Source organism: Panthera leo, chromosome E1, assembly GCF_018350215.1.
Source record: "Panthera leo isolate Ple1 chromosome E1, P.leo_Ple1_pat1.1, whole genome shotgun sequence".
Classification (NCBI taxonomy): Eukaryota; Metazoa; Chordata; class Mammalia; order Carnivora; family Felidae; genus Panthera; species Panthera leo.
The window spans coordinates 19,021,409-19,048,929 of NC_056692.1; the positions used below are offsets into that span (position 1 = coordinate 19,021,409).

At 44.3% G+C, this 27,521-nt stretch overlaps 1 protein-coding gene across 9 annotated transcripts in view; it reads left to right on the plus strand.

The window, feature by feature from the left end:
• NF1 (neurofibromin 1) overlaps positions 1-27,521 on the plus strand; it is a 317,585-nt gene that overhangs the window by 44,796 nt on the left and 245,268 nt on the right. For 7 of the 9 annotated variants that reach the window (XR_006196423.1, XM_042915405.1, XM_042915408.1 and 4 more), the window contains exon 1: positions 24,443-24,663. The exons of 1 other annotated variant lie outside the window; for it this stretch is intronic. Coding sequence is in view for 6 of the 8 variants with exons in the window: in XM_042915405.1 (XP_042771339.1) it covers positions 24,604-24,663 (60 nt within the window). In the remaining 2 variants the exon portion in view is untranslated. Of the gene's footprint in view, positions 1-45; positions 113-24,442; positions 24,664-27,521 lie in introns of those variants that run through there. One more of the 9 variants, XM_042915410.1, reaches the window with a different exon arrangement.

The window sequence follows — 27,521 nt, forward strand, 5'->3', positions numbered from 1 at the left end:
CATTGCTGTTACTCACCACCACTCACAAAACCTATGATGGTGGAGGCAGGACCCTGGCTCCTCTCCCAAAGCCTGTCCACCGTCATACTCGCAGAGTTGGATCCAACCACAGGTAGCTGCTACTTCATTTGAATCATTCTCGTGGCTGGGGTACGTGTGCATCGGCCTGACGGGAGCTGGGTCGTATGCAGAACTCTAGCTCCCAGGGAGTCCAGGCCCTGTGAGTTTCAGATAGGGCTGGGGGTGTGCCTGGGTGGCTCAGTCCGTTGAGCGCCCGACCCTTGATTTTGATTTTGGCTCCGGTCATGGTCTCATGGTCATGGGATCGAGTTGGGCTCTGCTCTGACATCACAGATCCTGCTTGGGATTCTCTCTCTCTCTCTCTCTCTCTCTCTCTCTCTCTGCCCCTCCCCCAACCCCTTCTCTCAAATAAATAAATAAATAAATAAATAAGGGTTGGCATGGATGTTGTGTGGGGCAATCTGTGGAATCTGTCACAACGACTGGATCTACTTCAGGTAATTCGTGTGACAGAATGGTGGTAATCATGAGGGTCACGATGAGAATAATAGCTAGCATTTTTGGAGCGTGCTATTCCGCTATGAGCACCGTGCTGAATATTTTATGTGCATTTATGTGCACACTCCTCAAAGCAACACTCTGAGGTAGGTACTATTTATATCCTTGCATTGGAAGTGAAGGCGCTGACGCACAGAGTTAATGAACTTGCCCCAAGTCTCCTGGTTAAGTAGAGTCCGTCAAACTCAGGTCTGTCTGAAATCAAAGTCTGCGCTTTCAGTTAGCGTACCGATGATGATACTTTACCATTATCTTTTTAGTCCATCAGCTTGACTAGCTAATCTGCATTTCCCACATTTCTAGAAGGCTTTTGCAAACACAGGGACTCTGATACCAGTGTCACTGGAAAAAAAAAAAAGTTGAAATTCTGAACGTAAGATGCAAAGGAAGGGGTACACCCAACCCACTCTGGGTTATATCACTTTCGTGTCAGATCTAAGGTGACTGGCCGGTGATAGGAGACGCACCAAACGGAAAGAGTGAGCTGAAAGAATTTACCTCTGAAGAGGGTGGAAAAAGCATTAGATTTCTATATCAGGTACAGCCTATGTAGGTTACTTTATCTGAAGCGGTGGGGGGTGGGGAGTGCGGATGAGGGGAACTTAAAAAGACTACCCTTGACTCTGGGCAAAACTTAAATGATTTTCTTCTCTTCCTTGATTACAATTGCCAGAGCCAGCCAGACAGGACAGGACATGTAGTCGCACAAGGGTCCTGCTGCGTTTTGAGCTTGAGGCTGAGGACTAAGTGCAATTAACATTCCAAGGTGTGAAGGGTTTCCCCACCACACGAGCCCCGCAGCATCTTGTTGTGATTACGGAGGCTGAACTGTGGCTTTCTTAATATAAAGTGTACACATTAAAGATACACAGAAAACGTCTTCAAAGTTGTAAGTCCAAACATTGCATAGAGTGTGGGACTATTGAATTATAGAATGGGGGGTAGTTTCTTTTTCTTTTTTTTTTTTTTTAATGTTTTCTTTCTTGAAATGTTTATTTATTTTTGAGAGACAGAGACAGAGCACGAGGAGGCGAGGGGCAGAGAGAGAGGGAGACACGGAATCCGAAGCAGGCTCCGGGCTCTGAGCTGTCAGCACAGAGCCTGATGAGGGGCTGGAACCCACAAACCACGAGATCATGACTTGAGCCAAAGTAGGATGCTTATCTGACTGAGCCACCCAGGCACGCCTCTTTTTTTTTTTTTTTAATGTTTATTTATTTTTTGAGAGAGAGAGGGAGTGTGTGCACATGCAAAAAGGGGAGGGGCAGAGGAAGGGAGAGAACCCCAAGCAGGTTGCTCACTGTCAGCTCTGAGCCCGACCCGGGGCTCAAGCTCACAAAGGGTTTGATCATGACCTGAGCTGAAACCAAGAGTAGGTTTCTTAACCAACTGAGCCACACAGGCACCCCTGGGGGATAGTGTCAAAGGGCATGGAATTCAGTGTGTTCCTTTTGTTTCTAAGTTAAAAAAACAAAAACCAAAACCCCCAAACTAAGACTCAAACCAACTCCACTGCAGTCATGCTTTAATCCCATTCGAAACTGTGTCATCCTGTTGTATTGAGGCCCACAGGGAATAGGGCCCAGCAAACCCCTGGACCTCCTGGTATCTGGCGTAGACACGTTTGCTCCCCTGAACTGCCTTCCTTAAAGCGAAGGCATTTTCTCTTCTGCACACAGAACGGTATTTTCCAAAGTGGAGAGTGGAAATCGCTAGCGGGAGGGTGTACGTCAATGGACTTTAACTGGTATATAAACAAATATTTTTTATTTTCATACTTAGGAGTTTAAGCATATACTAAGAAAAATATATAACAGCAACTGTGAGATTCATGGATACTGCTTATAACAAGGCTAGGAGTTGTTTTAAGAGGAGGGAGTCACTGCAAGGAACTACATTGACAAATAAATGAATCAAGTGGTGCTCTGGCTGGCAAACCCAAAAGTTGTTCAGGTTGTCCTACAGTGATGGCGTGTGGGACACTGTCAAAGGGAACAATGGGGCTGGATTCAGCTGGGGAGACCTTGAACAAGTCGCTTCTCCCTGGCCAACTTCAGACTGTAAAATAAGAGATGTTGGACAGTGGAGGGGTGTCCTTATTCTAGGAGCCAAGGCTCCCATGGTGTATCAGGGGCTGGCTCAGGAAGGAGGGTGAGGCCAGCCGTCCAGGCTCCTGCTCTCCCTGACTCCTTACCCCACTTTCAGCCCGAGCAACTTTCATTGGCATTCCATATCAGGCTTTTAATAGAAAAATAGGAGGCACTGAGGGAAAAAAAAGAAGGCAGATTATAAAATCTGGGAGCACCTGGGTGGCTCAGTTGGTTAAGCGTCCGACTTCGGCTCAGGTCATGATCTTGCAGTTTATGGGTTCGAGTCCCGCGTTGGGCTCTGTGCTGACAGCTCAGAGACTGGAGCCTGCTTCGGATTCCGTGTCTCCCTGTCTCTCTGCCTCTCCTTGCTCGAGCTCTGTCTCCTCTCTCTCAAAAATAAATAAACATTAAAAAAAATTGCAAAATTTCTCTGGGCAGCTTTTTAAACACAGCTGGCCTGTTCAACCATCCCAAACGTTTTTCTAAAGGGGTATACAAAATCACCTGGAAATAAATATTTATTGTAGGGTCGGCTGGGTGGCTCAGTCGGTCAAGCGGCTGGCTCTTGGTTGCAGCTCAGGTCATGATCTTCTGGTTTGTGGGTTCGAGCCCCACATTGGGCTCTGCACTGATAGTGTGGAACCTGCTTGGGATTCTCTCTCTCTCCCTCTGTCTCTGTTCCTCCCCCACTCTCTCTCTCTAAAAATAAATAAATAAACTTAAAAAATATTTATTGTAGCTTATATATTAATATCAGGTCAAATTTACAATAAGTAGATTCTGAATAGAGCTATATTTATTACTATGTTGTGTACACATTTTAAAATGCTTTGAAGCCCTTTGAGCGTATACTGACGTTACAGAGCATAATTTTACATTTTACATATATTTTAAAAGATAGAAAAGTTTATAGTTGCTGTAACTATTCGTCTGATGCATTGCTGATCATGTCAAAAATGCATTAGCTTCATAGTCCTGAGTCAAGAACATAATTTCTAATTACTACACTGTGTGAGAAAATATTATCTTACAAAATAAAATGCACAAGCTTTATGGTTAGAGAGTTTGGGTTCAAATCTTGGTATTAACTTACTACTATTACCCTTTTCCTCTCTAAATCTCACTCTCCTGACCTACAAGATAGAGAAAATAATAATAAAGTGACAGGTTATTGCCAGGCTGTCTGTAAACTACTCAGTCCGGTGCCTGGTAGCACATCATAAGTGAGATGATGATATTGATGGGGATGAAATGTCTTGCTTTCTATTTTCCCTTCTCTTTTTTAACTTTTTCCCATCCATATGACTCACACTTCTCCTCTCTGATCATTTATTTCATTATTCACTTTTTTAGAATTTTTATCATAATCACTTTATGTAATGATGGAGTGTTTGATAATTTATTTTTTTAGGTGTTTGTTTATTTTAATGTTGTTGTTTTTTTTTTTTATATTTGAGAGAGAGACAGTGTGAGAGCAGGGGAGGGGCAGAGAGAGACAGAATCTGAAGCAAGCTCCAGGCTCTGAGCTATAAGCACAGAGCCCGACAGGGGGCTCAAACCCACCAGCTGTGAGATCATGACCTGAGCCCAAGTCAGACCCTTAGTCAACTGAGCCACCCAGGAGCCCCAATGATTATTTGTTTTTGAGACAGAGAGAGAGAGAGAGAGAGAGAGAGCGAGAGAGAGAGAGAGCAGGGGAGGTGCAGAGAGAGACGGGAAGAGAGGATCTGAAGCAGGCTCTGCACTGAGAGCAGAGAGCCCAACACTCAACCGACTGAACCACCCAGACACCCCTTTGATAATTTATTTAACAAGTTAATGATACAAAATTTCATGTCCTCTACACTTAGTCACACGTCCATGTGACTGTGACAGGCAAGTAAAATGAGGCGGATAAAGTCAACATTGAGACTGACTTTCCCAAGAAATTTACCTCATTTCAATGATGGAACCCCTCTTATATGTCCAGTGCTGTGCTGGAGAATCATATGCCCTGATTTTAATAAGTTTTATTACTCTAAATTACTTTCTGACTTTACTTACTTTACATACTTCAAAATAGTCCCAATTTTTAGTTCTAAAATATAGCTACCCTACCTATGAGAACTTTGCTCTGCTTAGAAACACATGAGGATCATGAACTCGTTCTTACCGCTTTGGGACTCTGTTACATAGAAGTGAAGGCTTCCTCTATGGGAACCTTAAAAATAAGCCATCTACCTCGGAATGGCTACCTCAGCATTTAGCACATTGTGTTATTAATGTTTCAGGATGAAGGGTTTCGTTCCTTAATGCTGTGTTAGGGTAATATTGTTTCACTGGTTCTTTTTCTTCCTCCTGGTGGTGTTTGCCGTACTTCCCAGAGCCTCTGATAAGCTGATACGCACTGTAATTTCCTAAAAGGAAGATACAGTCACGTTGGCCAAACTTAACCACAGCGCGTTTTCCTGAGGAGTATCTCTTGAATGAAGAGAGTTCAGTGGAACATACTCCAAGATAGGACGACCTGCTTTTATCCTGGGACTAACATGCTGGCAGTTATCGGGTCTCCCTGTTTCGTTAGGTAGACACTAGCATTTCCCACCAGTGTGGCTTCGTGCTGGTCAAGATGATTTTTACAAAGTGGGCTTCATGCTGGTCAAGATGATTTTTACAAACCTAAAGGTTCTCCTCACAAGGAAACACCGTGTGTTTGTAACTAAATGAGAGATGAGTGGTAACTAAGCCTACCGTGGTCATTATGTTGCCATACATACAGGTCCAGTGTTTATGCGGTCTACCTGAAACTTACACAGAGCTCTGTGTTCGTTTCATCTCAGTAAAACTGGAGGAAAGGTGATTTGAAAAACATTTTTGGCAGAAGCCCAAAGAATCCCTGCTAGATGCCTTAAGCATCAAAGAGAAAAACTGACACGTGGTGAGGATTATAGACGGAAGTAACTCTTCTTGGGAGGCGTTACTTCTCTCCTAGCCCATGAGGACCAATCAATAACAATGAGGACTCTTTTCGCTTACCAGGCACTGTGCTATGCACTTCACCTAAATGAACTCTATTACTTCCATAGCGTAGGTGTAGATGTTATGAGTCCCATTTTTCAATAAAAAAAAAGAGCGTTAGAGAAAGTTAAGTAACTCATTGGACGTGACCAGCAATTATCCGGAAGTTCTGGATTCAAATTGAAATCTCTGGCACTAAAACCCATGGCCTTAAACAATAAAAAGAATGAGGGGGAAACACGACTATTTATAAGTGGACGTTTGGATACCCATCTACCCTTGTAGGGCTCCAGCTGCCAGGACTTTAAGTCAGGCCAGAGCCCCCAAGGTGTGTGACCCAAAGTGACCACATTAATTTCTCATACCTTAGGACAGTGATTAGACGCTGACACTTATGGGGTGTTTCCCGGGTGCCAGGTGCTGCTATGATCTTCACAAGCATTATTTCACTTAAATTTCCAAGTCCCAAACTGTGAGGCCTATGTATAATGATCCCATTTTTACAGATGAGCATAGGTCCAGAGAAGCTAATTTGCTTGCCCATTGCCACACAGCTAGGAAACAGCAGACCTGGCCTTCAAACCCAGGTCTGCTCTGTGTTCAAGACACACGCTTAACCCACTTTCCTGTGCTGTTACCCCACCAGGTACTATATAAGACAAATTGAATAGTCTTGATTCAATATGTCCTTAAAAATCCAGGTGCCCTGGGTGACTCAGTCAGTTGAACGTCCAGCTCTTGATTTCAGCTCAGGTCATGATCTCATGGGTTCGTGGGACTGAGCCCTGTATCAGGCTCTCACAGCCCAGAACCTGCTTGGGATTCTGTCTCTGCCCCTGCTCATGTTCTCTCTTTCAAAATAAATAAATACACTTAAAAAAAATTCTATCATAGCTCTGAATTAAAGCTGGAAGAACACTGAAAAATTAGTCCTCTTTTCAGATATCTCTCAGCTGTGAACATTTGATTTTTTTTTTTTTTTTTTCCCTAGGCAGCACTTAAATCTCAGTCCTATTTAGCGGGATTCCACTTTTGGGAGAGCTTGATAGGAGCCCCCTGGCATGTTTAGGAAGCTAGAAAAGGCCCGACTTTTCCTTTCCTGCCTCCTGGCTCAACCAATGGGATGTTCCAGCTGAGAACAGTGATCTTGGAGGGAATGATGATACAAAGACACAGGAACCTTTAGGGAGCACTTACAACAGTGCCTGTGGAGCGGACTGTCCCGTGGCCGTGGCCATGAGTAATGTTCCTGTGTCATGTCTTTGGCTAGGTTTCCTGCTGACTCATGTCCATTGGTTCTTTCCTGTTTGCTGGGGCCAGTCGCCCAACTTACCCACCTATTCTGTGACCCACCAATATCCTGCCAGTGCCCTCCCTATCTGTTTAGGCAAACTGTACATGGCTCCGGATGTGTACAACCAAGAACCTGACATGTACACAATGATTCACCCATTTGGAATTATATAGTTGGAGCCGAGGATGGACTTTTGTCTTAGACTTCTACATCTGATAAAAAGGATCTTCTTTTCTGAGGTCCGAGGTGAAGGACATAGGTGTGGCTCTGTACTTGGGTAACAACCACCTTTTGTACTTTGGGGCTATGAGCAGTGGGTTCCAATTTCTCAGCCAGGCCTCCAGGGCTTTGACCAGAATGGCCCCCATGCATGGCTCTGTTTCCTACTCTCCTAGACTGGGCCTGTACTGCAGCTGACCTGGCCCTCTGGCTGATCTGTAGCCTTATTTTTCATTTTCTGACCCAAATACTCACCTGCCTCCCAGAGGTCAGCCTTTTATCTTCCTTCCTTCCTTCCTTTCTTTCTTTCTTTCTTTCTTTCTTTCTTTCTTCTTTCACACATAGTGATAAATGGAAAGCTTGGTGTTAATGCATCTTGAGTTGTCCACTTATGAGCACTTCTTCTAGCCACAGCCTTGTTCCCCACTGTCCCCAGCTCTGCTGAGGACCACAGTTTGCTCCATGGTCTGCTAACTCCAATGCCAGGCCTGCTTAAGTCCCCTCGATACGAGAAGAGTCCAGTCCTTTCTTCACAGGCCACTGGGGAGCGGGGAAGGGGCCCGTGTCTCCTTCTGTTTGGCCACAACCAGTGCAGATGGTGCAGATAGAAACAGCTCCCGGCCTGTTGGGGCAATTGGAAAAGGAATTGAAATTTCTCAGAGAAAAGGTTAAAGCTCTTGGGGAATTTGATTGTCTCAGAGTCACGAGGGAAAGGAGCGCAGGGTTAGGATTTCAAAGGGTGAGGGTGGAGGGTTCTCCTGAGGTCCAGCCCTGACTGTTCCACTCTCTCAAGCATCTTCTACTGTAAGACTCTTGGGAACCTTCTTCACTTCACTGGGAACCACTGGGAAGGACCTACTCCATCCCTGTCTCCAGACAATCCCTCAGTCCCACTGGGGATCTCAGCAGGACTACCAACCTTGCTTGGACAGCTACTGTCCTACGCAGCTGATGGAGGCAGGAAGAGATGGGGGTGAAGGGTGGGGGTACAGCTCTGGTTCAGAATAGCTTTCTGCTATTCCCTTCAAGGTGAGCCGCATCAGACAGCGTCACTAACTCTGGAATTTGCTAGATCAGATGCAAGAATATTCCTCAAGTAGTGCTTAATTAAGGAGAAACTTCCTTCCTTATCACGGTGCTTCCCTTTTCCCTGGAAGTCCCTAAATCCCATTATAATGGGAAAACAGGGTTTGTCCCTTTCTCATTTTGCCTATCAGAACAATGTTTTTTACCTTAAAAAACAAAAACAAAACAGAAACCAGTTTAAAAAATTGAAGTACAATTAACATGGTGCTAATACATAACTAACATAACATATAACATATCATGTTATGTTAGTTTCAGATGTACAATATAATGATTCAATAATTCTATTCATTTCTCAGTGCCCATCAAGGTAAGTGTGTACTCTAAATCCCGTTTCTTTTTTATCCCCTCACCCACCTCCCCCTCTGGCAGCCACCAGTTTGTTATCTGTAATTAAGAGTCTGGGTTTTTGTTTGTTTCTTTTTTTTCTTTGTTCATTCGTTTTGTTTCTTTAAAAAAATTTTTTTTTGGTGTTTACTTATTTTTGAGAGAGAGAGAGAGAGAGAGAGAGAGAGCGTGAACAGGGGAGGAGCAGAGAGAGAATGAGACACAGAATCTGAAGCAGGCCCCAGGCTCTGAACTATCAGCACAGAGCCCGACGCGGGGCTCGAACTCACGGACTGCGAGATCGTGACCTGAGCCGAAGTGGTACACTTAATCGACTGAGCCACCCTGGCGCCCCCATTCATTTTGTTTCTTCAATTCCACATCTGAGTGAAATCATACGGTGTTTGTCTTTCTCTGAGTGACTTATTTCACTTAGCATTATACCCTTCAGCTCCATCCATGTCGTTGCAAATGGCAAGGTTTCATTCTTTTTTATGGCCAAGTGTATTCCATTGTATACCTACACCACGTCTTTATCCATTCATCTATCGATGGACACTTGGGCTGCTTCCATAGTTTAGCTATTGTAAATAATGCTGTGAGAATCACAGGGGCACATGTATCTTTTTGAAATAGTGATTTTCTATTCGTTGGGTAAATACCCAGTAGTGGAATTACTGGATCATACGATATTTCTATTTTTAATTTTTTGAGGACCACCCATACTGTTTTCCACAGTGGCTGCCCCAGTTTGCATTCCCATCAACAGTGCACGAGGGTTCCCTTTCCCCCACATCGTCACCAACATTTATTTTTTTGTCTTTATTTTTGCTGTGCTGACAGGTGTTAAGTGATGTCTCATGGCTTCAATTTGCATTTCCCTGATGATGAGTGATGTTGAGCGTCTTTTCATGCGTCTGTTGTCTTCTTTGGGAAGATGTTGATTCAGGTCCTCTGCCCACTTTTTAATTTGATTGCCTTTTTGGTGTTGAGTTGTGTAAGTTCTTTACATATTTTGGATACTCATCCCTTATAGGATATATCATTTGCAAGTATCTTCTCCCATTCAGTAGGCTGCCTTTTTGTTTTGTTGATGCTTTCCTTCACTGTGCAGAAGCCAATAGTCTAAGTTTGCTCTGGTTTCCCTTACCTAAGGAGACATATCTAGAAAAATGTTTCTACAGTCAATGTCAAAGAGATTATAGCCTATGTTTTCTTCTAGGAGTTTTATGTCTTCAGATCTTTGATCCATTTTAAGTTCATTTTTGTGTATGGTATAAGAAAGTGATCCAGTTTCATTCTTTTGCATGGAGCTGTCCAGTTTTCCCAACACAATTTGTTGAATAAACTGTTTTTTCTCCATTGTATATTCTTGACTCCTTTCTCATACATGAATTGACAGTATAAGCATGGGTTTATTTCTAGACTCTTTATTTTGTTCTTTTGATCTATGTGTCTATTTTCATGCCAGTACCATACTGTTTTGGTTACTACAACTTTTGTAGCGTATCTTGACATTTGGGATCGTGATATCTCCAGCTTTGTACTTTTTCAAGATTCCTTGGGCTATTTGGGGTCTTTTATGATTGCATACAAATTTTAGGATTATTTGTTCTAGTTCTGTGAAAAATTTTGTTGGTATTTTGACAGGAATTGCGTTAAATCTGTAGATTACTTTGGGTTGTATGGTCATTTTTTTTTTTTTTTTTTTTTGCTTTTTACAACAGTTTATTTATTTCTTTTTTTTTTTAATATATGAAATTTATTGTCAAATTGGTTTCCATACAACACCCAGTGCTCATCCCAAAAGGTGCCCTCCTCAATACCCATCACCCACCCTCCCCGGGTTGTATGGTCATTTTAACAATATTGGTTCTTCCAATCCGTGAGTGTGGAATATCTTTCTATTTAAAAAAAATTTTTTTAATGTTTATTTCTTTTTGAGAGAGAGAGAGAAAAATGAGTGGGCCAGGAGCAGAGAGAGGGTGACAGAGAATCCAAAGCAGACTCCGTGCTGTCAGTACAAAGCCCGACGTGGGGCTCAAACCCACGAACCGTGAAATCACGACCTGAGCTGAAGTCAGATATTCAACCAACTGAGCCACCCAGGTGTCCCTCTTTCCATTTATTTGTGTCATCTTCAATTTCTTTCATTAATGTTTTCTAGTTTTCAGAGTACGGGTCTTTTACTTCTTTGGTTAAGTTTATCCCTAGGTATTTTATTCTTTTTGGTGCAATTGTAAATGAGATTTTTCCCCCCTCTTTCTGCTACTTCAGTATTAGTGTATAGAAATGCAACAGATTTATATATATTAATTTTGTACCCTGTGACTTTACTGAAATCATTTGTCAGTTCTGGTAGTTTTTAGCAGACCCTTTAGGGGTTCTATATAGAGAGATATAATTCATGTATGATACAATTCACCCACGTAAAGTATACAATTCAATGGTTTTCAGTGTGTTCGCAGAGTTGTGCATCCATTACAATACATTTTAGAACATTTCATCACCTAAAAATGAGACCCCACAGCCATTAGCAGTCATTCCTTATTTCTTTCGAACCCCCTCAGCCTTAAGCAGCCCCTAATTTACTTCATATCTCTATGGATTTGCCTTTATGGGCATTTAATATGAGCGGAATCACAATACGTGGCATTTTGTGACCGACTTCGCTCGCTTAGCATAATGTTTTCAAGGTTCAGCCACGTTGTAGCCCTATGGTGGTGCCTCATTCCTTTCTTTATGACCGAATAATATTCTCTTGTGTGGCTACACCACGGTTTGTTTATCCATTCATCAGCTTATGGATCTTTGAGTTGTTTCTTTTTGCCTAGTACGAATAATGCTGCCACGAGCACTCGTGTACAAATCTTGTGCACGCATGTTTTTTCAGTTTCTCTCGGGTGTATACCTCGGTGTGGAATTGCGCGCTCCTGTGATAGCTCTATGTTTAATCTTCTGAAAACCTGCCAAGATATTTTCCACAGTGGCTGCACTATCTTGCACTCCCACCAGCAGTGTATAGGGCTTTCAACTTCTCCACATCCTTGCCAACATTTTTATTGTGTTGTGCAAAACTATCTTTTGTATTATCATAGTCATCCTGATAGGTATAAAGTGATACTTCATTGTGGTTTTGATTTTCATTTTTTTGATGGCTTAAAAGATGGTGAGTGGTTCTTCTAGTGCCTATCAGGCATTTGTGTATCTTCTTTGAGAAATGGCTATTCGGATTCTTTGCCCGTTAAAAACTTTTTTTAAAAAATTTATTTATAAGTAAGTAATCTCTACACCCAACATGGGGCTCGAACTCAGGACCTCGAGATCAAGAGTCGCATGCTTTTCCAAACGAGCCAGCCAGGCATCTTTGCCCATTTTTTAATTGGGTTGTTTGTTGTTGTCAAGGTGTAAGAGTATTTTTATATTCTAGATACAAATCCCTTATCAGATATATGATTTGCAGATGTTTTCTTCCATTTTTGTAAGTTGTCTTTTCGCTTTTTTGATGGAATCTTTTTTTATTTTTATTTTTATTTATTTTTTATTTTTTTTCAATATATGAAATTTATTGTCAAATTGGTTTCCATACAACACCCAGTGGTCATCCCAAAAGGTGCCCTCCTCAATACCCATCACCCACCCTCCCCTCCCTCCCACCCCCCATCAACCCTCAGTTTGTTCTCAGTTTTTAAGACTCTCTTATGCTTTGGTTCTCTCCCACTCTAACCTCTTTTTTTTTTTTTCTTCCCCTCCTCCATGGGTTTCTGTTAAGTTTCTCAGGATCCACATAAGAGTGAAAACATATGGTATCTGTCTTTCTCTGTATGGCTTATTTCACTTAGCATCACACTCTCCAGTTCCATCCACGTTGCTATAAAGGGCCATATTTCATTCTTTCTCATTGCCACATAGTACTCCATTGTGTATATAAACCACAATTTCTTTATCCATTCATCAGTTGATGGACATTTAGGCTCTTTCCATAATTTGGCTATTGTTGAGAATGCTGCTATAAACATTGGGGTACAAGTGCCCCTATGCATCAGTACTCCTGTATCCCTTGGGTAAATTCCTAGCAGTGCTATTGCTGGGTCATAGGGTAGGTCTATTTTTACTTTTCTGAGGAACCTCCACACTGCTTTCCAGAGCAGCTGCACCAATTTGCATTCCCACCAACAGTGCAAGAGGGTTCCCGTTTCTCCACATCCTCTCCAGCATCTATAGTCTCCTGAGTTGTTCATTTTGGCCACTCTGACTGGCGTGAGGTGATATCTGAGTGTGGTTTTGATTTGTATTTCCCTGATGAGGAGCGACGTTGAGCATCTTTTCATGTGCCTGTTGGCCATCCGGATGTCTTCTTTAGAGAAGTGTCTATTCATGTTTCCTGCCCATTTCTTCACTGGGTTATTTGTTTTTCGGGTGTGGAGTTTGGTGAGCTCTTTATAGATTTTGGATACTAGCCCTTTGTCCGATACGTCATTTGCAAATATCTTTTCCCATTCCGTTGGCTGTCTTTTAGTTTTGTTGGTTGTTTCCTTTGCTGTGCAGAAGCTTTTTATCTTCATAAGGTCCCAGTAATTCATTTTTGCTTTTAATTCCCTTGCCTTTGGGGATGTGTTGAGTAAGAGATTGCTACGGCTGAGGTCAGAGAGGTCTTTTCCTGCTTTCTCCTCTAGGGTTTTGATGGTTTCCTGTCTCACATTCAGGTCCTTTATCCATTTTGAGTTTATTTTTGTGAATGGTGTGAGAAAGTGGTCTAGTTTCAACCTTCTGCATGTTGTTGTCCAGTTCTCCCAGCACCATTTGTTAAAGAGACTGTCTTTTTTCCATTGGATGTTCTTTCCTGCTTTATCAAAGATTAGTTGGCCATACGTGTGTGGGTCTAGTTCTGGGGTTTCTATTCTATTCCATTGGTCTATGTGTCTGTTTTTGTGCCAGATGGAATCCTTTTTTAAAGATTGTATTTATTTAAAAATCTTTTTTAAAGTTTTAAAAAATTTATTTATTCTTGAGAGAGAGAGCAAGTGAGAGTGGGAGAGGGGCAGAGAGAGAGGGAGAGAGAGAGAATCCCAAACAGGTTCTGCACTGTTAGTGTGGAGCCCCACGTTGTCCTCGAACTCACAAACTGGGAGATCATGACCTGAGCTGAAATCAAGAGTTGGGCACGTAACCAACTGAGCCACCCAGGTGCCCGAGGAAACTCAACTTGAGAACCAGAATTTTAGAAAGATTGATAAAACAAGATGCTGGGAAATAAAAAAAACAAGTCCAATCACAATGAATTTGGTAAAAATACTACTGTAAGGGGCACCTAGGTGGCTCAGTTGTTTAAGCATCCGACTTCGGCCTAGGTCATGATCTCGCTGTTCCCTAGTTCGAGCCCCACATCAGGGTCTGTGCTGACTCTCGGAGCCTGGAGGCTGTTTCAGATTCTGTGTCTCCCTCTCTGTCTTTCTGCCCCTCTCCCACTCATGCTCTGTCTCTGTCTCTGTCTCTCTTTCAAAAATAAATAAACATTTAAAAATTACTATAAAATATTAATATTCTACATTTTATGATTTATTAAATCCATTGGTAATATTGCTAGCATTAGACATTTTAGCAAGAACAAAAAGTAATATATTTTAAATAAAATTAGGAATGGCTTGGAATGTGCCTAGAATGTTTTTTTATTTTTTTTAATGTTTATTTACTATTGAGAGACAGACAGACACAGAGCATGAGCAGGGGAAGGGCCGAGAAATGGAGAGACACAGAATCTGAAGCAGGCTCCAGGCTCTGAGCTGTCAGCACAGAGCCCGACGTGGGGCTCGAACTCACAAACCACGAGATCACGACCTGAGCCGAAGTTGGACGCCTAACCGACTGAGCCACCCAGGTGCCCCTGTGCCTCGAATTTTTAAGTAAATAAATAAATCTGTACTGGGTATGGGTGCTTCAAACTTTTTACTGAATGTTCTTCCAAAAAGGTTTGGGTACCACTGGTCTAAACTATTACATTATAATGAAAAATTACGTTGTGAATTGCCGATAAGGAGCTATCGTATAGAGCATTTCTCAAACTCGTCTGGCCGTGAAATGTTTGGAGACATGAGTGTTCCAAAGAATCTTTGGACAATGCTGGATGATGGTTGAGAGAGGGTGGACCCAGAGGCAGAGTTGAATTTGACCACCAGCCTCATCACGTACTAGCTAGATGACCTGAACATATTACTAAATCTTTTTGAGCCTCTGTTTCCTTACCTGTAATATGGGGCTATAATATCCACCTCATCTGTTTGAATGAACTTTAAAAATGATATTGAATATACGTGCATAGCATACTGCCTGACATTTGTGAGTATTTTTTGAAAAGAAGCTTTTCGTATTCTGTCACCTGTGATAGTTAGAGACTTAGTTTTAGCTTTCGTAACTACACTTCTTCAGCGCAAGGGTTGGATCTTCTTTTTTTTTTAATTTTTTTTAATGTTTTTTTATTTATTTATTTTTGAGACAGAGAGAGACAGAGCATGAATGGGGGAGGGTCAGAATGAGAGGGAGACACAGAATCTGAAGCAGGCTCCAGGCTCTGAGCTGTCAGCCCAGAGCCTGACGCGGGGCTCGAACTCACGGACCGCGAGATCGTGACCTGAGCCGAAGTCGGACGCTTAACCGACTGAGCCACCCAGGCGCCCCTGCAAGGGTTGGATCTTCTATTACAAGCCCTGTGTAACACTTAGCTGCAAGAGACATTCATGAATGAATGAAGAAAGAAATAACAGAAGCAGAATTCTCTGAATCTCAAGTCTGGTGGACAACGTGTATCACTGAAGACAGAGGGAAAAACATTTCTTCCTCAGCTGCTTATAACTCACCTTTTAATGACTAAAAGAACGAGTCCTCATTCTCGGTGTTTGTTACCAAGGCTGTTGATAACAATTAGCCAGTAATTAATTGTTTCCAGCTGCTTTCCTTTGATTAATCATGCAAACAAATTTATTACAGTTCCCCTGTGGCGTGGTATGGCTAGGAGCTAGAAACTTAGCACACCTGAGATGAAGACAAGCTGCCCATGAGTGCTTTTTCAAAAAAAATTTTTTTTAAGTGTATCGATTTATTTTAGTAATCTCTATACCCAACATGGGACTCCAACTTGTGACCCCAAGATCAAGAGTTGTATGCTCTTCCAACTGAGCCAGCCAGGTACTCCGTTGTGAGTGCTTTTTTTTTTTAATTTTTAAAAAATATTTATTTATTTTTGAGAGCGAGAAAGACAGAGCATGAGTGGGGGAGGGTCAGAGAGAGAAGGAGACACAGAATCCGAAGCAGGCTCCAGGCTCCCAGCTGTCAGCACAGAGCCTGACACAGGGCTCAAACTCACAAACCATGAGATCATGACCGGAGTTGAAATCAGGCGCTTAACCGACTGAGCCACCTAGGTGCCCCCTATCATGAATGCTTTAAAGGTCAGGGGTGTGAGGTGAGGCCAAGGCAAGGTCAGCCATGAGATGATACAGTAGGCTTCCTTCACCCTCATTTTATTCAGGTATAATTGACAAATCTATAACATATTTTAAATGTACAACATGTGGGGCGCCTGGGTGGCTCAGTTGGTTAAGCGTCCGACTTCAGCTTAGGTCACGATCTCACGGTCTGTGAGTTCGAGCCCCGCGTCGGGCTCTGGGCTGATGGCTCAGAGCCTGGAGCCTGCTTCCGATTCTGTGTCTCCCTCTCTCTCTGCCCCTCCCCCGTTCATGCTCTGTCTCTCTCTGTCCCAAAAATAAAATAAAACGTTAAAAAAAATTAAAAAAAAATAAATGTACAACGTGTGATGATTATATATATATATATGTATATATATATATATATATATATACACATATATATATATATAGTGAAATGATTACTACAATCAGGTTGATTAACAAACACATCTATCACCTCACAGTTATTTATTTTTTTTCTTTTCTGGTGAGAATGCTTAAGATCTACTCTTTTGGCAAATATCAAGTATATAATACAAGATTATTAAGTAGGGGCACCACCCTGTACATTAGAGCCCCAGAACGGATTCATCCTAAAACAGAGTTTATACCCTTTGACCGACATCTCTCCACATTCCCCATTCCTCAGCCCTGGCAACCACCATCTATCTATTCTCTGTTCCTATGAGTTCAAATTGTTTTTATTTTTATTATTTACTTCACGTATAAGTGATACCATGGAGTATTTGTCTTTTTCTGTCTGGCTCAAAGTGGGCTGAGACAAATTATTTCAGGTCCAGATAAAAAGAGTGAAGACAGGGGCACCCGGATGGCTCAGTTGGTTGAGCGTCCCATTCTTGATTTCCAATCAGGTCATGATCTCATGGTTCATGAGATTGAGCCCCCTATTAGGCTCTGAGCTGACAGCATGGAGCCTGCTTGGGATTCTCTCTCTGTCTCTCTCTCTGCCTCTCCCCAGCTCCCATGCATATACACTCTCTCAAAATAGATAAATAAACTTACAAAAAAAAAAAAAGAAGCAAATGACAAAAGCTTCAAGAATGCCAGCTGAGTAACCCCCCACCCCCCTTAAATCAGGAAAACAAGAGGTTGTTTTTGAAACTCCATCCAGTATTTCCGCCTATATCTCATTGGCAGAATTGGGTCAACTGGCCATCTTCAGTAGAAAGAGTCTGGGAAGGTAAAGATTTTTGTTTATTTTTAAGTGGTCACATTGTTCCCTTAGAACAAAACTGGGGGAGAAAGGAAAGAATGATGGCAATCTGTGCTGTATCTCTCTCCACCAAAGTGCTTCTCGAATTTTCTCTAATACGTGCAAACTCCCCTCTCTTTCCATTGCTGTTCTTTTTTTTTTTCTTTCAGGAGTCAGACTGAATCCTTTCTTTCTTTTTTTTTTTTTATGCTTATTTATGTATTTTAAGAGACAGCGAAGGCCAGTGGGGGAGAGACACAGAGACAGAGAGAGACAGAGAATCCCAAGCAGGCTCCATGCTCAGCTCTGAGCCCGACTTGAGGCTTGATCTCATGACCATGAGATCATGACCTGAGCTGAAATCAAGAATCCAATGCTCTACTGACTGAGCCACCCAGGTGCCCCAGACTGAATCTTTTCTATTCCATCTTTTTGGCTCTTCCTCTCCCCACCTGGGAAATACCTACTGGATGCCAGGAGCCTATCCAAGCCCCTTGTAAGTATTATTTTGTTTAACTCTCGGGACAGCCCACGAAGCAGGTACTTCTATTATTGTCCCACTTAATAGAGATGGATAATGAAGCTTACAGTGGGGAATTAACTTGCCAAGGTCACTAGCTAGGAAGGGGTGGAGCTGTCATTTGAACCCAGATGTCCTAGGTGGAAACTGACTCTGAGCTGGAAAGTTGTGCCCAAGTTCATTGGGAAGCGCTTTCAAGGATTAACACCTGGGCAGGGAGCAAGAACTCAGGCTCGGCCAGAAGGAAAAGTCAAACTAAGACATTGTTGCAGCAAAAGACTTGAGTCAATCCCACGAGGACCTTTGGAGCTGAGAAGGCCCTTCAGAGTAATCCCATCTTGAGGCATAAAGGCCAGGTCTTTAGACCCCTGCAGAAGGGGGCATCCACTAGGACTGGAAGTGGGCTCTCTTGGGGAACAGGTGTGGCCTTAGGTGAGGTGGTTCTCTCCAAACTGATGGCAGTTTCTGCAGAGGGTCTCAGACAGCCGTCAGCTATTAATGCGCCCAGCAGCAGGGGTGAGGGTGGGATATGAGAGCTCGAGGCCTGAAGAGGACACCATCCTGACCCCCTCATCACCATGCCCTTTTCAGATGTGGCTGCTGCACTTATCTATTTATTTATGTATTGTTTATTTATTGGGGGGGGGTGCAGAGAGAGAGAGAGAGAGAGAGAGAGGGAGAGAGGGAGAATCCCAAGCAGGTTCCAAGGTCAGTGTGGAGCCCAACCTGGTGCTCGATCTCATGACCTCGAGATCACAACCTGAGCTGATACCAAGAGCTGGACGCAAACCCTGCATCTGGCTGTGTGCTGACAGCACAGAGCCTGCTTGGGATTCTCTCTCTCCCTAGCTCCTTCTTCCCCTCCCCCCACTTGCTTTCTCTCTGTCTCAAAAATAAATAAATAAACATTCAAAAAAATTCAATAATAAAAAAAAAAGAATTAGGCACTCAACTAACTGAGCCACCCAGGTGCCACTTGTCCATTTACTATCCTACTTGCACAAGGGAGAACCAAGAGATGCCCCTATGGATCCCCAAATATATTCTTCTCTGCTACCCATTATGTAATAGTTCTACCTGTTCCTGACGATCAGGGTCAATTATCCCTGAGATGATGACCCCCTTTCCTTGCCTGCTAGCGTCTTAGTATGAGCAACCCAAAGTGACTGGGAGGTGGCCATAGCTTCAAGTGTAGTGGGACGATTGCGGTGTTCCTGGTGGAAGTGTTCCTCCTTTGGGAACGAGGACTTCTAGACCTGCAGAGCCCAGAATTGTGGGGGTGGGAAACACAAAATTCCCCTAGGGGGTCACTGGGGATATTGTCGACCGGGGCCACTCCTTCCATCTCTCAGCTCCCAGATCCATGAATTCTACCTGTTGGGGACACCGTGCCCCATATTCGTCATTGACTAGGGTGTGTTTTTTGTCCTGAAGGATGTTGGTCCATCCTCTCTAAGCTGGGCCTCAGTTGTGCCTTAAATGGCTATTATATCATCCCATTGGGCAAGCAGTTTCTGGCTAGCACGGTATGTTATAGGACCAATAGATTTCACGGTCATGTACCCACAGCATACCTCTTTCACTTTAAGGAGGTTTATTGGTCCAATGCTATGTTATATAGCATCTTGTGTCAGTGGATCAAACCCTCTGTAGGCCCTTAGCCAGTGGTGCTGGTTAAAACAACAAAATTCTGTGAGCAGAAAATGCAAACCCATACCCAGAATGTTTCTATTCCAGTCTGGATGAATTACTGTTCCTCTGAGGCGAGAAGATGTCATTTTTGCCATCAACAGGCTGGTTGGTGTCCTGAGGGATGGTGCCATATTAAGGATTTAGTTTTGGTCTCTGTTGCTGGTAGGTTGGGCACTTGGTGGCACCAGTGACTAGACAGGCCTTAGTAAGTAGGGGCCCATGATGTTGGGCTCATGCATAGTCTCTACCCTTGCCATGGGGCCCCTCTGGACATGCATTCTTGTCTCTGCATTCTCCTAGGGGATACAAATTTTGAAAAATTTAGAATCTTGCTAGATCACAGGGAGGCAGGGGGTGGGGTGGAGATTCAGAAGCTTCCACTTGGCCTTCTCCACTATGACAGCTCTTACCCCATAGGCCAAGGAACAAATGTGAGGCTTCTGCCAACCACCGAGTGTGGCTTTTCTAATTATACATTCAGGGAGGACCAGAGGACTCATTTGTCTATATTCTTGCTGGGAACACAGTCTTCTTCAGTCATCAGGTTCTGGGTCTGAAAACTGGCGAGGGACTGTGGCTTTTTATTGGGGCAGGTTCCCTCAGCCACCTCGTCATCCGTCCTTGGGTTTTTAAAAGGTGTACGCATTGAACCTTGAGGGATGCCTAGGCTGGTTTCCTCTTGGTACATGGTGTTCTGTTAACTACCTCCGTAGCTCTCTGTTGGTCATGTCCCCTAGGCTGCCCCTCTAATTGTGCCACTCAACGATGCCGCTTAATCTTGCTTCTGTTGGTTAAGCGTGCCGCCTGGTCTCTATTTCTTCGAGATCCCATCAAGCCTACTGCTATCAGGGAGCCTAGCTCTGTGACGATATGGTCTGCCATTAGCCCTGGTCTTGAGGAGACCTACAAACCCAGAGTGTGCAGGGTGATGTGGGGTTTGAAGGTTCTTAAGTGCATCAACCCACATGCCCCAAAGTGTCAGGATCCCACTTCTTTCTAACCGTGCTACTGACCTTGACCTAGAAGACTTTCCAGGGCTGAGAATTCAACCTGTTTGGAGTTCTACTATTCTTTTTTTTTTTTTTTTTAAGTTTATTTATTTTGAGAGAGAGACAGAGAGAGTGAGCAGGGGAGGGGCAGAGAGGGAGAGAGAGAATCCCAAGCAGGCTCTGCACTGTCAGCGTGAAGTCCCACGCGAGGCTTGAACTCACAAACTGTGAGATCATGACCTGAGCTGAAATCAAGAGTTGGACATTTAGCCGACTGAGCCCCCTGGGCACCCCAGAGTTCTACCGTTCTTAGACTTAAATTGTGGGCCTGATCTTCAACATTTTCTGCACCCCCAACCCCCACTCCTCATTTATGTGTTGCTAAGGAGGCACTCTAGCCTTAGCCTTTAATTGGGGATTAACCACTCGCAACTTTTCATTGTCTTACTCCAACAATAGTTGTTCAATCTTACTGTTCTTAAATTTCTATTTTCCCCATATTAAAAAAAAAAAAGTGCCTGATAGATTACATCTACCCGTGCGTTCTTGCACTGGTATTATATCCCATCCATCCTATCCTATCCCATCCCATCCCCACTGCTGACAGTTTTAACAGTTGCAGAGCTACGGCATGCCAGGGCCTATCAAGGCCTTCACCTGGGGCCTTGCTGCCAGCTGGCCAGTGGATGATTCAGCTCCCCTGGCTCAGACCACACTCATGGGACTAATTGGTTTAGTTTGGATCCTCTGGAAAACCAACTCAGAAATGGAGATTTGCAAGCGGGAAATTTATTGGGTAATACACTTGGGATCAACATTGCGAAGAACTAAAAGAGTAGGACTGAGCAGAAAGAGAACTTGAACTAAAGGCAGTCACAAGCAAAGGCCTCACCTGACCCCCTGGGAGCTGATCACTTATGAGGGCTCTTGAGTGCTTCGGGGTGGTCCCACCCCAAGGCCTGTATCTTCCAGCCACTTGTGCATTTTCTCCTGGAGCTGGTGTGACCAGAGTGAGGTAGCTCTCTTGCTAAGGGCAATTTCTGGAAAGGGATTCAGTTGAGAGCTGGCCACTAATGCTCCCTGCAGCTGGGGAAATTGGTGGCTCAGCTGTGAGGTGCCCGGCACTCCTTGGGATCCTAGAACAGGGGTGGGGGGGGGGGAGTGTGTGGAGGGGTGGGAGATGGATAGAATGTAGGGAATGCTCCTGGAACAAGACCCCTGAAGACAAAATTGGCAGAGACTGCCATGTGACCAAAAACAGAGAGAACAACCGAGAGTGCTGGATTTATTTTATTTGGATTAATTTTATTATTTTTTATTTGAGTATAGTTGACAAGAGTGATGCATTTAAACCTATACCAAGTGCTAGTAGTCCTCTCGAACACTCTTGTGTTGGACCATGCAGAACTGGGATGTTAGGGCACGGTCTAATTCGCTTCTACTCTGAAGCCATATCCTTCCTAGCTCAGAGCTAGTCAAGCTGGTGCTCAAAATTCAGACAGCAGATGTAGTTTGTTTGGCTGCACAAGGTTTTAAAAAACGTGAAAAGGCTGCCACTATGTAAAAATTGGAAGAGTGTATATGTAAACTCAGATTTCCAGCTTCTATTGATTAAGGGGAAGATCGAGCAACACTGGGTCAGTATTCTTGCATGGCGGCAGTAATTGAATGACAGCTGCCCCTTTAACTGGGGGGATGTGCCCCTTAGTTCACCACGGTATGTATGCGTTACCTGTTTTGGCATTTTTGTGTAGAATCCCTGCTGTGGTATGCACTACCTGACATGGTGCATGGTCTATACAATAGGTGTTTGGGCGCTTAATATTGATTCAGCAGAATGGAATGAATTTAATTGGAGACGAAGTCGGAGTGAAGCCTAGTGTTAACACTCCAAGTGTTATGAGAAGCTTGGCAGTCAGTGGGGGCAACAGGACAGGAAGTGCAGATTAGGATGAATTAGTGAATTAATGCTGGCTGGAGCCTGAGAAAAGCAAGAGCAGAGGGCCAAGGACTGAAGTTTGAGTGTTCTTTGCCTAGAGTTAGGGAGGAACGGGGAATCTGGGGAAGCAGAGGAAAGAGAAGCACAAAGGGACCTCAGGAACGGAATGCTCCTGGAGCCAAGGGAGCCGAGGGTTTAGACATTTGCATCCAGGCTAGGGAAAGTGAAGGGAATAGGCAAAGAGCCATGGCAACAAGAAAGTAATTGGGAACTTTCAGAGGAAGCATGAGAAAAGGAGAGGAAGATTGCAGGTCTGGAAGTTTAGCAGTGAAGTACAGGCATTGGGATACTCTCTGGAGGTACGAGTGAGAGCTTTTTGGGGGGTTTTAGCTGGGAAGGGCACAGATGGACATTCATTTAACATCCTTTTCTTTAACATTGTCACCATCATTTCTGACATCATCTAAAAGACATTAGTTGGTATTCATATGGCATCCTTAGAGAATGGACAACAGAGCCACCTAGACCCTTTCCTCTCATTCTAGTGGAATGAAGTATTAATTTAATATGTATTTTAGACAATCACCAGCCAGCAAAGGTTGGAAACTTCTCTCATGGATATCTCTGTGCATGGGATACTGGCTTAGAGAATTTTTTTTTTTTTTGTAGTAAATGTAAAATACTAGTTTTGCTCTGCCTTATCACCTGATTAGTTATCATATCATGCGGCCTAAGTGGCTGATTAGTGTGTGCTCAGAATGTGGAAACTCATTTTAAGATTATCCTAAGTAAAGTGTATTGAGGAAGATAATCTCAAAAATAGCTCATTCCAAAATTCATGTCCGATATAGGTAGATCATTGTTTTGGATGTAATCCTCTCCCTGGAAAACCAATTTCACACGAAATCATTTTAACTGTGGTATTAAGGGTATAGGGAACCCCATTGTTTCTGGAGAGCCACAGTCTGTCTCTACTGTCTTTGGAGTCAAACCACCTGGGTTTGCATGCTGACTCTGCCACCTACCAACTGAGACTTCAGGCAAATCTGTTAGATGAGGGTAATGAAAGGTTCATTGAAAGATTTAAATGAGATGATGAATGTTGAATCAACGTATGGAAGCCCTTAGAGGATTTTTGAGGATGGTGCAACTTGAATCTATTATCAACCGTGCAAAAGTTTTATTAACTTGGGTGCCTATCTGTTCAGCAGAGGAAGTCCGGACTGCATTCCGGAGTCTGAGCACTTTGACCGCCATCGCGTCTAGGAACTGGGATTTAACACAGACAGTTAAAAAAAAAAAAAAAAAAAAAAAATTGTATCTGTCTTGGCCTTATTTCCCCCCTTTCTCAGCAGTTTATACTAGCTAGCTACGAAGGACCTGGAAACCGGAGATTGTGTACTTTATTTTTTTATGAGAGCTTAAGGCAGAGAGGGACCCTCGCACAGCCCCCCAGATCAGCCGCAGAGATCTGCGCCCTGGGAGAAACGCTAGCTCCGCGGCCCCCTAACTTCCAACCCGGGGAGCAATCCAAACCCTGGGGCCGGCGGGGGAGGGGGAGCCTCTTGTGGCGGCGGGGATGCGAGCGGATGCTCCCGGGTCGGCACGGACCGTCGCCGGCCGAACCCAGAGCCAGAGTCTAGGTGAGCCCGGCGGCGAAGAGGGACGCGCGCCTCCGGGCCCGGAGGAGTTAGGTGACGTCACCTCCAGGAGGACTCGCTTTTTCATTAATGAAACCGGCCGGCACGGGCGCATGCGCGGCAGGCCGCCTTCCCTCTCGCTTCCCCCTCCCCTTTCCCAGCCGCGCTCTCAATCTCAAGCTCGCTCGCTCTCCCTCTCCCCGGGCCGTGGAAAGGATCCCACTTCCGGTGGGGTGTCATGGCGGCGTCTCGGACTGTGATGGCTGAGGGGAGACGGCGCTAGTGGGGAGAGCGACCAAGAGGCCCCCTCCCCTCCCCGGGTCCCCCTCCCCCGCCCCCCTTCCCCCTGCCTCCTCGCCAACGCCCCCTTCCCCTGTCCCCCTCCCGGCTCGGCGCAGGCCCCCCATCCCCACCCCCGTGGGAACGTTCGGAGCCCGCACTCCTCGGACCCTCTCCTCGCCTCTGCCTTCACCTCGGCCCCCGCTCCCCGCCCTCTTCCCGGCCCTGGGCGCCGGCCGGCCCGTCCCTCCGCCGCCCCCCGGCCGCGGGGAGGACATGGCCGCGCACAGGCCGGTGGAATGGGTCCAGGCCGTGGTCAGCCGCTTCGACGAGCAGGTAACGGGCCCTCGGCGGGCGGGAGGTGGGAGCGAAGTGGGGGTGGGGGCGGAGTGGGTGAGGGGAGGAAGGAGCAGCCGCCTCCCCCGCGGCTGCCTCGGGCTCTGGAGGAGAGGAAGGGGGGAACTAGAGGGGGTGGCCTAGGGGGGAGGTGCGGGGAAGGAGGGGACGGCTGGTGGCTCGGGCTCCCCTTCCCTCCTAAGTCGGGGGTGGGGCCTCTTCCCTGACCACCCCTCGGACCCTCCATCCTCTTTATCCCAGCCCTTCCGCTTGCTAATGAGGATGAGTGACCTGGGGGCGCTTGCAGGGGCTCTCCATCTGGATTTAATCATTTCCCCCTCCCTTACTTTTGTTTGTTTGTTTGTTTGAACGGAGGTGGGTAACGTTTAGGGGTTTTCTCTTCCCTCAGTGGCCCTCCGAACTGGGGGTGAGTCCCTGGAGGAACCCCCAGGCCTGTCTTGTGTACCCCCAATGGGAGAACGATAACATCCCGCCCCTCCCCCAGTTTCTTCAGCTTCCTCTCTTGGACGGGGAAGAGTAGAAGCAGGGAAAGCACAGGTTTTCTTACTTTCTGCTCCCTGGTCTCAGCCTGCCCTGAGAGCTCCAAGTGCACACTCAATGCACATCTTTTTGGTACCCCACTTGGGCGTCCCCCCATATCCTGATGAGACAAGAGTGGCATTTACATGTTGTAGTAGAAACCATGGTGCTCGTTCCCTTCTGCTTCTGAAATATTTTTCCCTTTTTTTTTTTCTTCCTTGAGAATTGCAGTTTCACCCTTTATTTTGCCAGCGGTCTGAGAATGTGAATAGGGCTTTCTTGAGTGAGAATCTTGGGGAGTAAGGGGAGCAGGGTGCCAGGAAAAGTGGGAAACTGCGTCTGAGCCCCTGACCACGGAGAGCAGGGACAGCTGGGATGTGGTCCTGGAGCCGATAATTCTGCTGGTGTTGTGTTGTCGTTTTTAACTCTCACCTCTTGGTTCACAAGAGAACTTTCATTGAGAATCTTTGGGGTGGAAAAATAAAAGTTTCATAGCTTGGGGAGGTGCCTTTTTATTCCTTGAGCTTCAAACGCTGGGTCCTGAGGCTGATCAGAATGAATGCACACGGAGCCTTTTGTCAGTGGGAATTAGTTTAACTTTGTGTTGCTGTGGTTAGTTGGGGATAGTTTAAAGGGATGCTTTTTTTGCAGCTGCAGTTCTACCCGGGGCTTCCTGTGATGAGGGACATGTTAAGGTTGAATCCATCTATTTTGTTGACTGGATACAATCATAAAAGTGGTTATGGGAGCTGAATGGAGGGGCAGGGGAGGGCTCCACTTTTACTGGATCCACAAAGGTTTCCTTACAGGACTCCCAGTGTTGCTGACCTACCCGAAAGATGTTTGGGATAGGCAGCAGGATTGAGAAGGAAGTTGAAACTACCTAGGTAGAATAGAATTACAAAGCTGTCAGGGGCTTGTAGCGTGTTGTTTCACCCATCCCTCTTCTGCTCCCAGACCAAAAAGCTTGTAAACCAACTGTACTACTGATCTATCTGAGGAAGTAAAATGTTACTGCACACACTGCATTGTGTTATTGATAGAGCATTAGATTTAAAACTTGATAGAAGAGACTTTATGTAATCTTGAAAAAGGATTTTAAAGGCACACGGAAGAACCCCAAGTCTAAACCTTGTGGACAGCATAATATGGATGCAGGAATTTTAAGTGTTCACACTACCATTGTTGTTCTCCAATTTTTTTATTAGTTTTTTTTCCCAATTTTTAAACTTTATTTCTTCTTACCTGTTGATCTCTAGGCTTATCTGCCGCCTACAAAAAAAAATATAGTTTTCTAAATTTAAAAGAATGATTTTTATTATATTCCCAGTAACACAAGTAAATATTTCCTTCTTTTTGTCTCCAGTGTTAAAAGACCTTAGGCTTTGTTGTTTGCGTTGTTATGAATATTGTGGAATCAAACTCGCCACCATCTGTTAAAAATTAAGGATGTAAGAGTTTTAAACGGAAGCATTTTTAATGTATTCCTTATGTTGTAATTAAGAGAAAGATACATAGGGCAAATTATTCCTCACATTCTTCTCTTAGGTTAAAGACCACTGACTTTGCCATACAGAAGTCTAAGGCTTTTCAATGTTTAACATAAGGTACTTACATACCTTAATTTACTATAGTAGTCATAAACGTTTAATTCAAATTAGAGATTACCTTCAGGTTGGAAAGAGAAAACCGAGGCACAGAGATATTAAATGACTTTCCAAGGTCACGTAGCAGACCTAATAACAAGAGCCTCAGTACGAAACATATTGAATGCTGAACAGTCAGGGATACTTTTTCTGAAAAGTATCTCATAGGATTTGTTTTAATAACCCCTTAAGTATAGTTAAGGGAGAAGAGTTCACATTTTTATTGAGGGGAGAAAAAGCCCCACGTGTAGGGAGAGGTATTTGTATAATTAGTTTCAGCTATTTCTAAAAGTTTTAAATTTTGGGTATATTGTCTGTACTTTGTTTCAGCGGGGCCAGAGGGATACAGGCTGCTTTTTATTACAGCTAAGACATGTGTATGTTGAGCCCGAGAGCGTATTCAAGTCTAAAGGTAGCAACTCTGTTTATGACTGAATTGATGGTTTGGTTGGACTTCTAATATTTGTGGTGATGTAAGCAGAAATGCATTACTAGCCACTGCCGATAACGTTTTGTACTCTGATGGGTATTGCTTGGCAACTTGATGCGGTAGACCCAGTTAAGAGAAGTGGCAGTGTTCCATCCTGACATTTTGAGCTTAAGCCCTTATTTCCAAGTGGGTAAAATGAAATTGCTGTAACCTGCTAGTATTGCACCTAAACCTAGTATTTA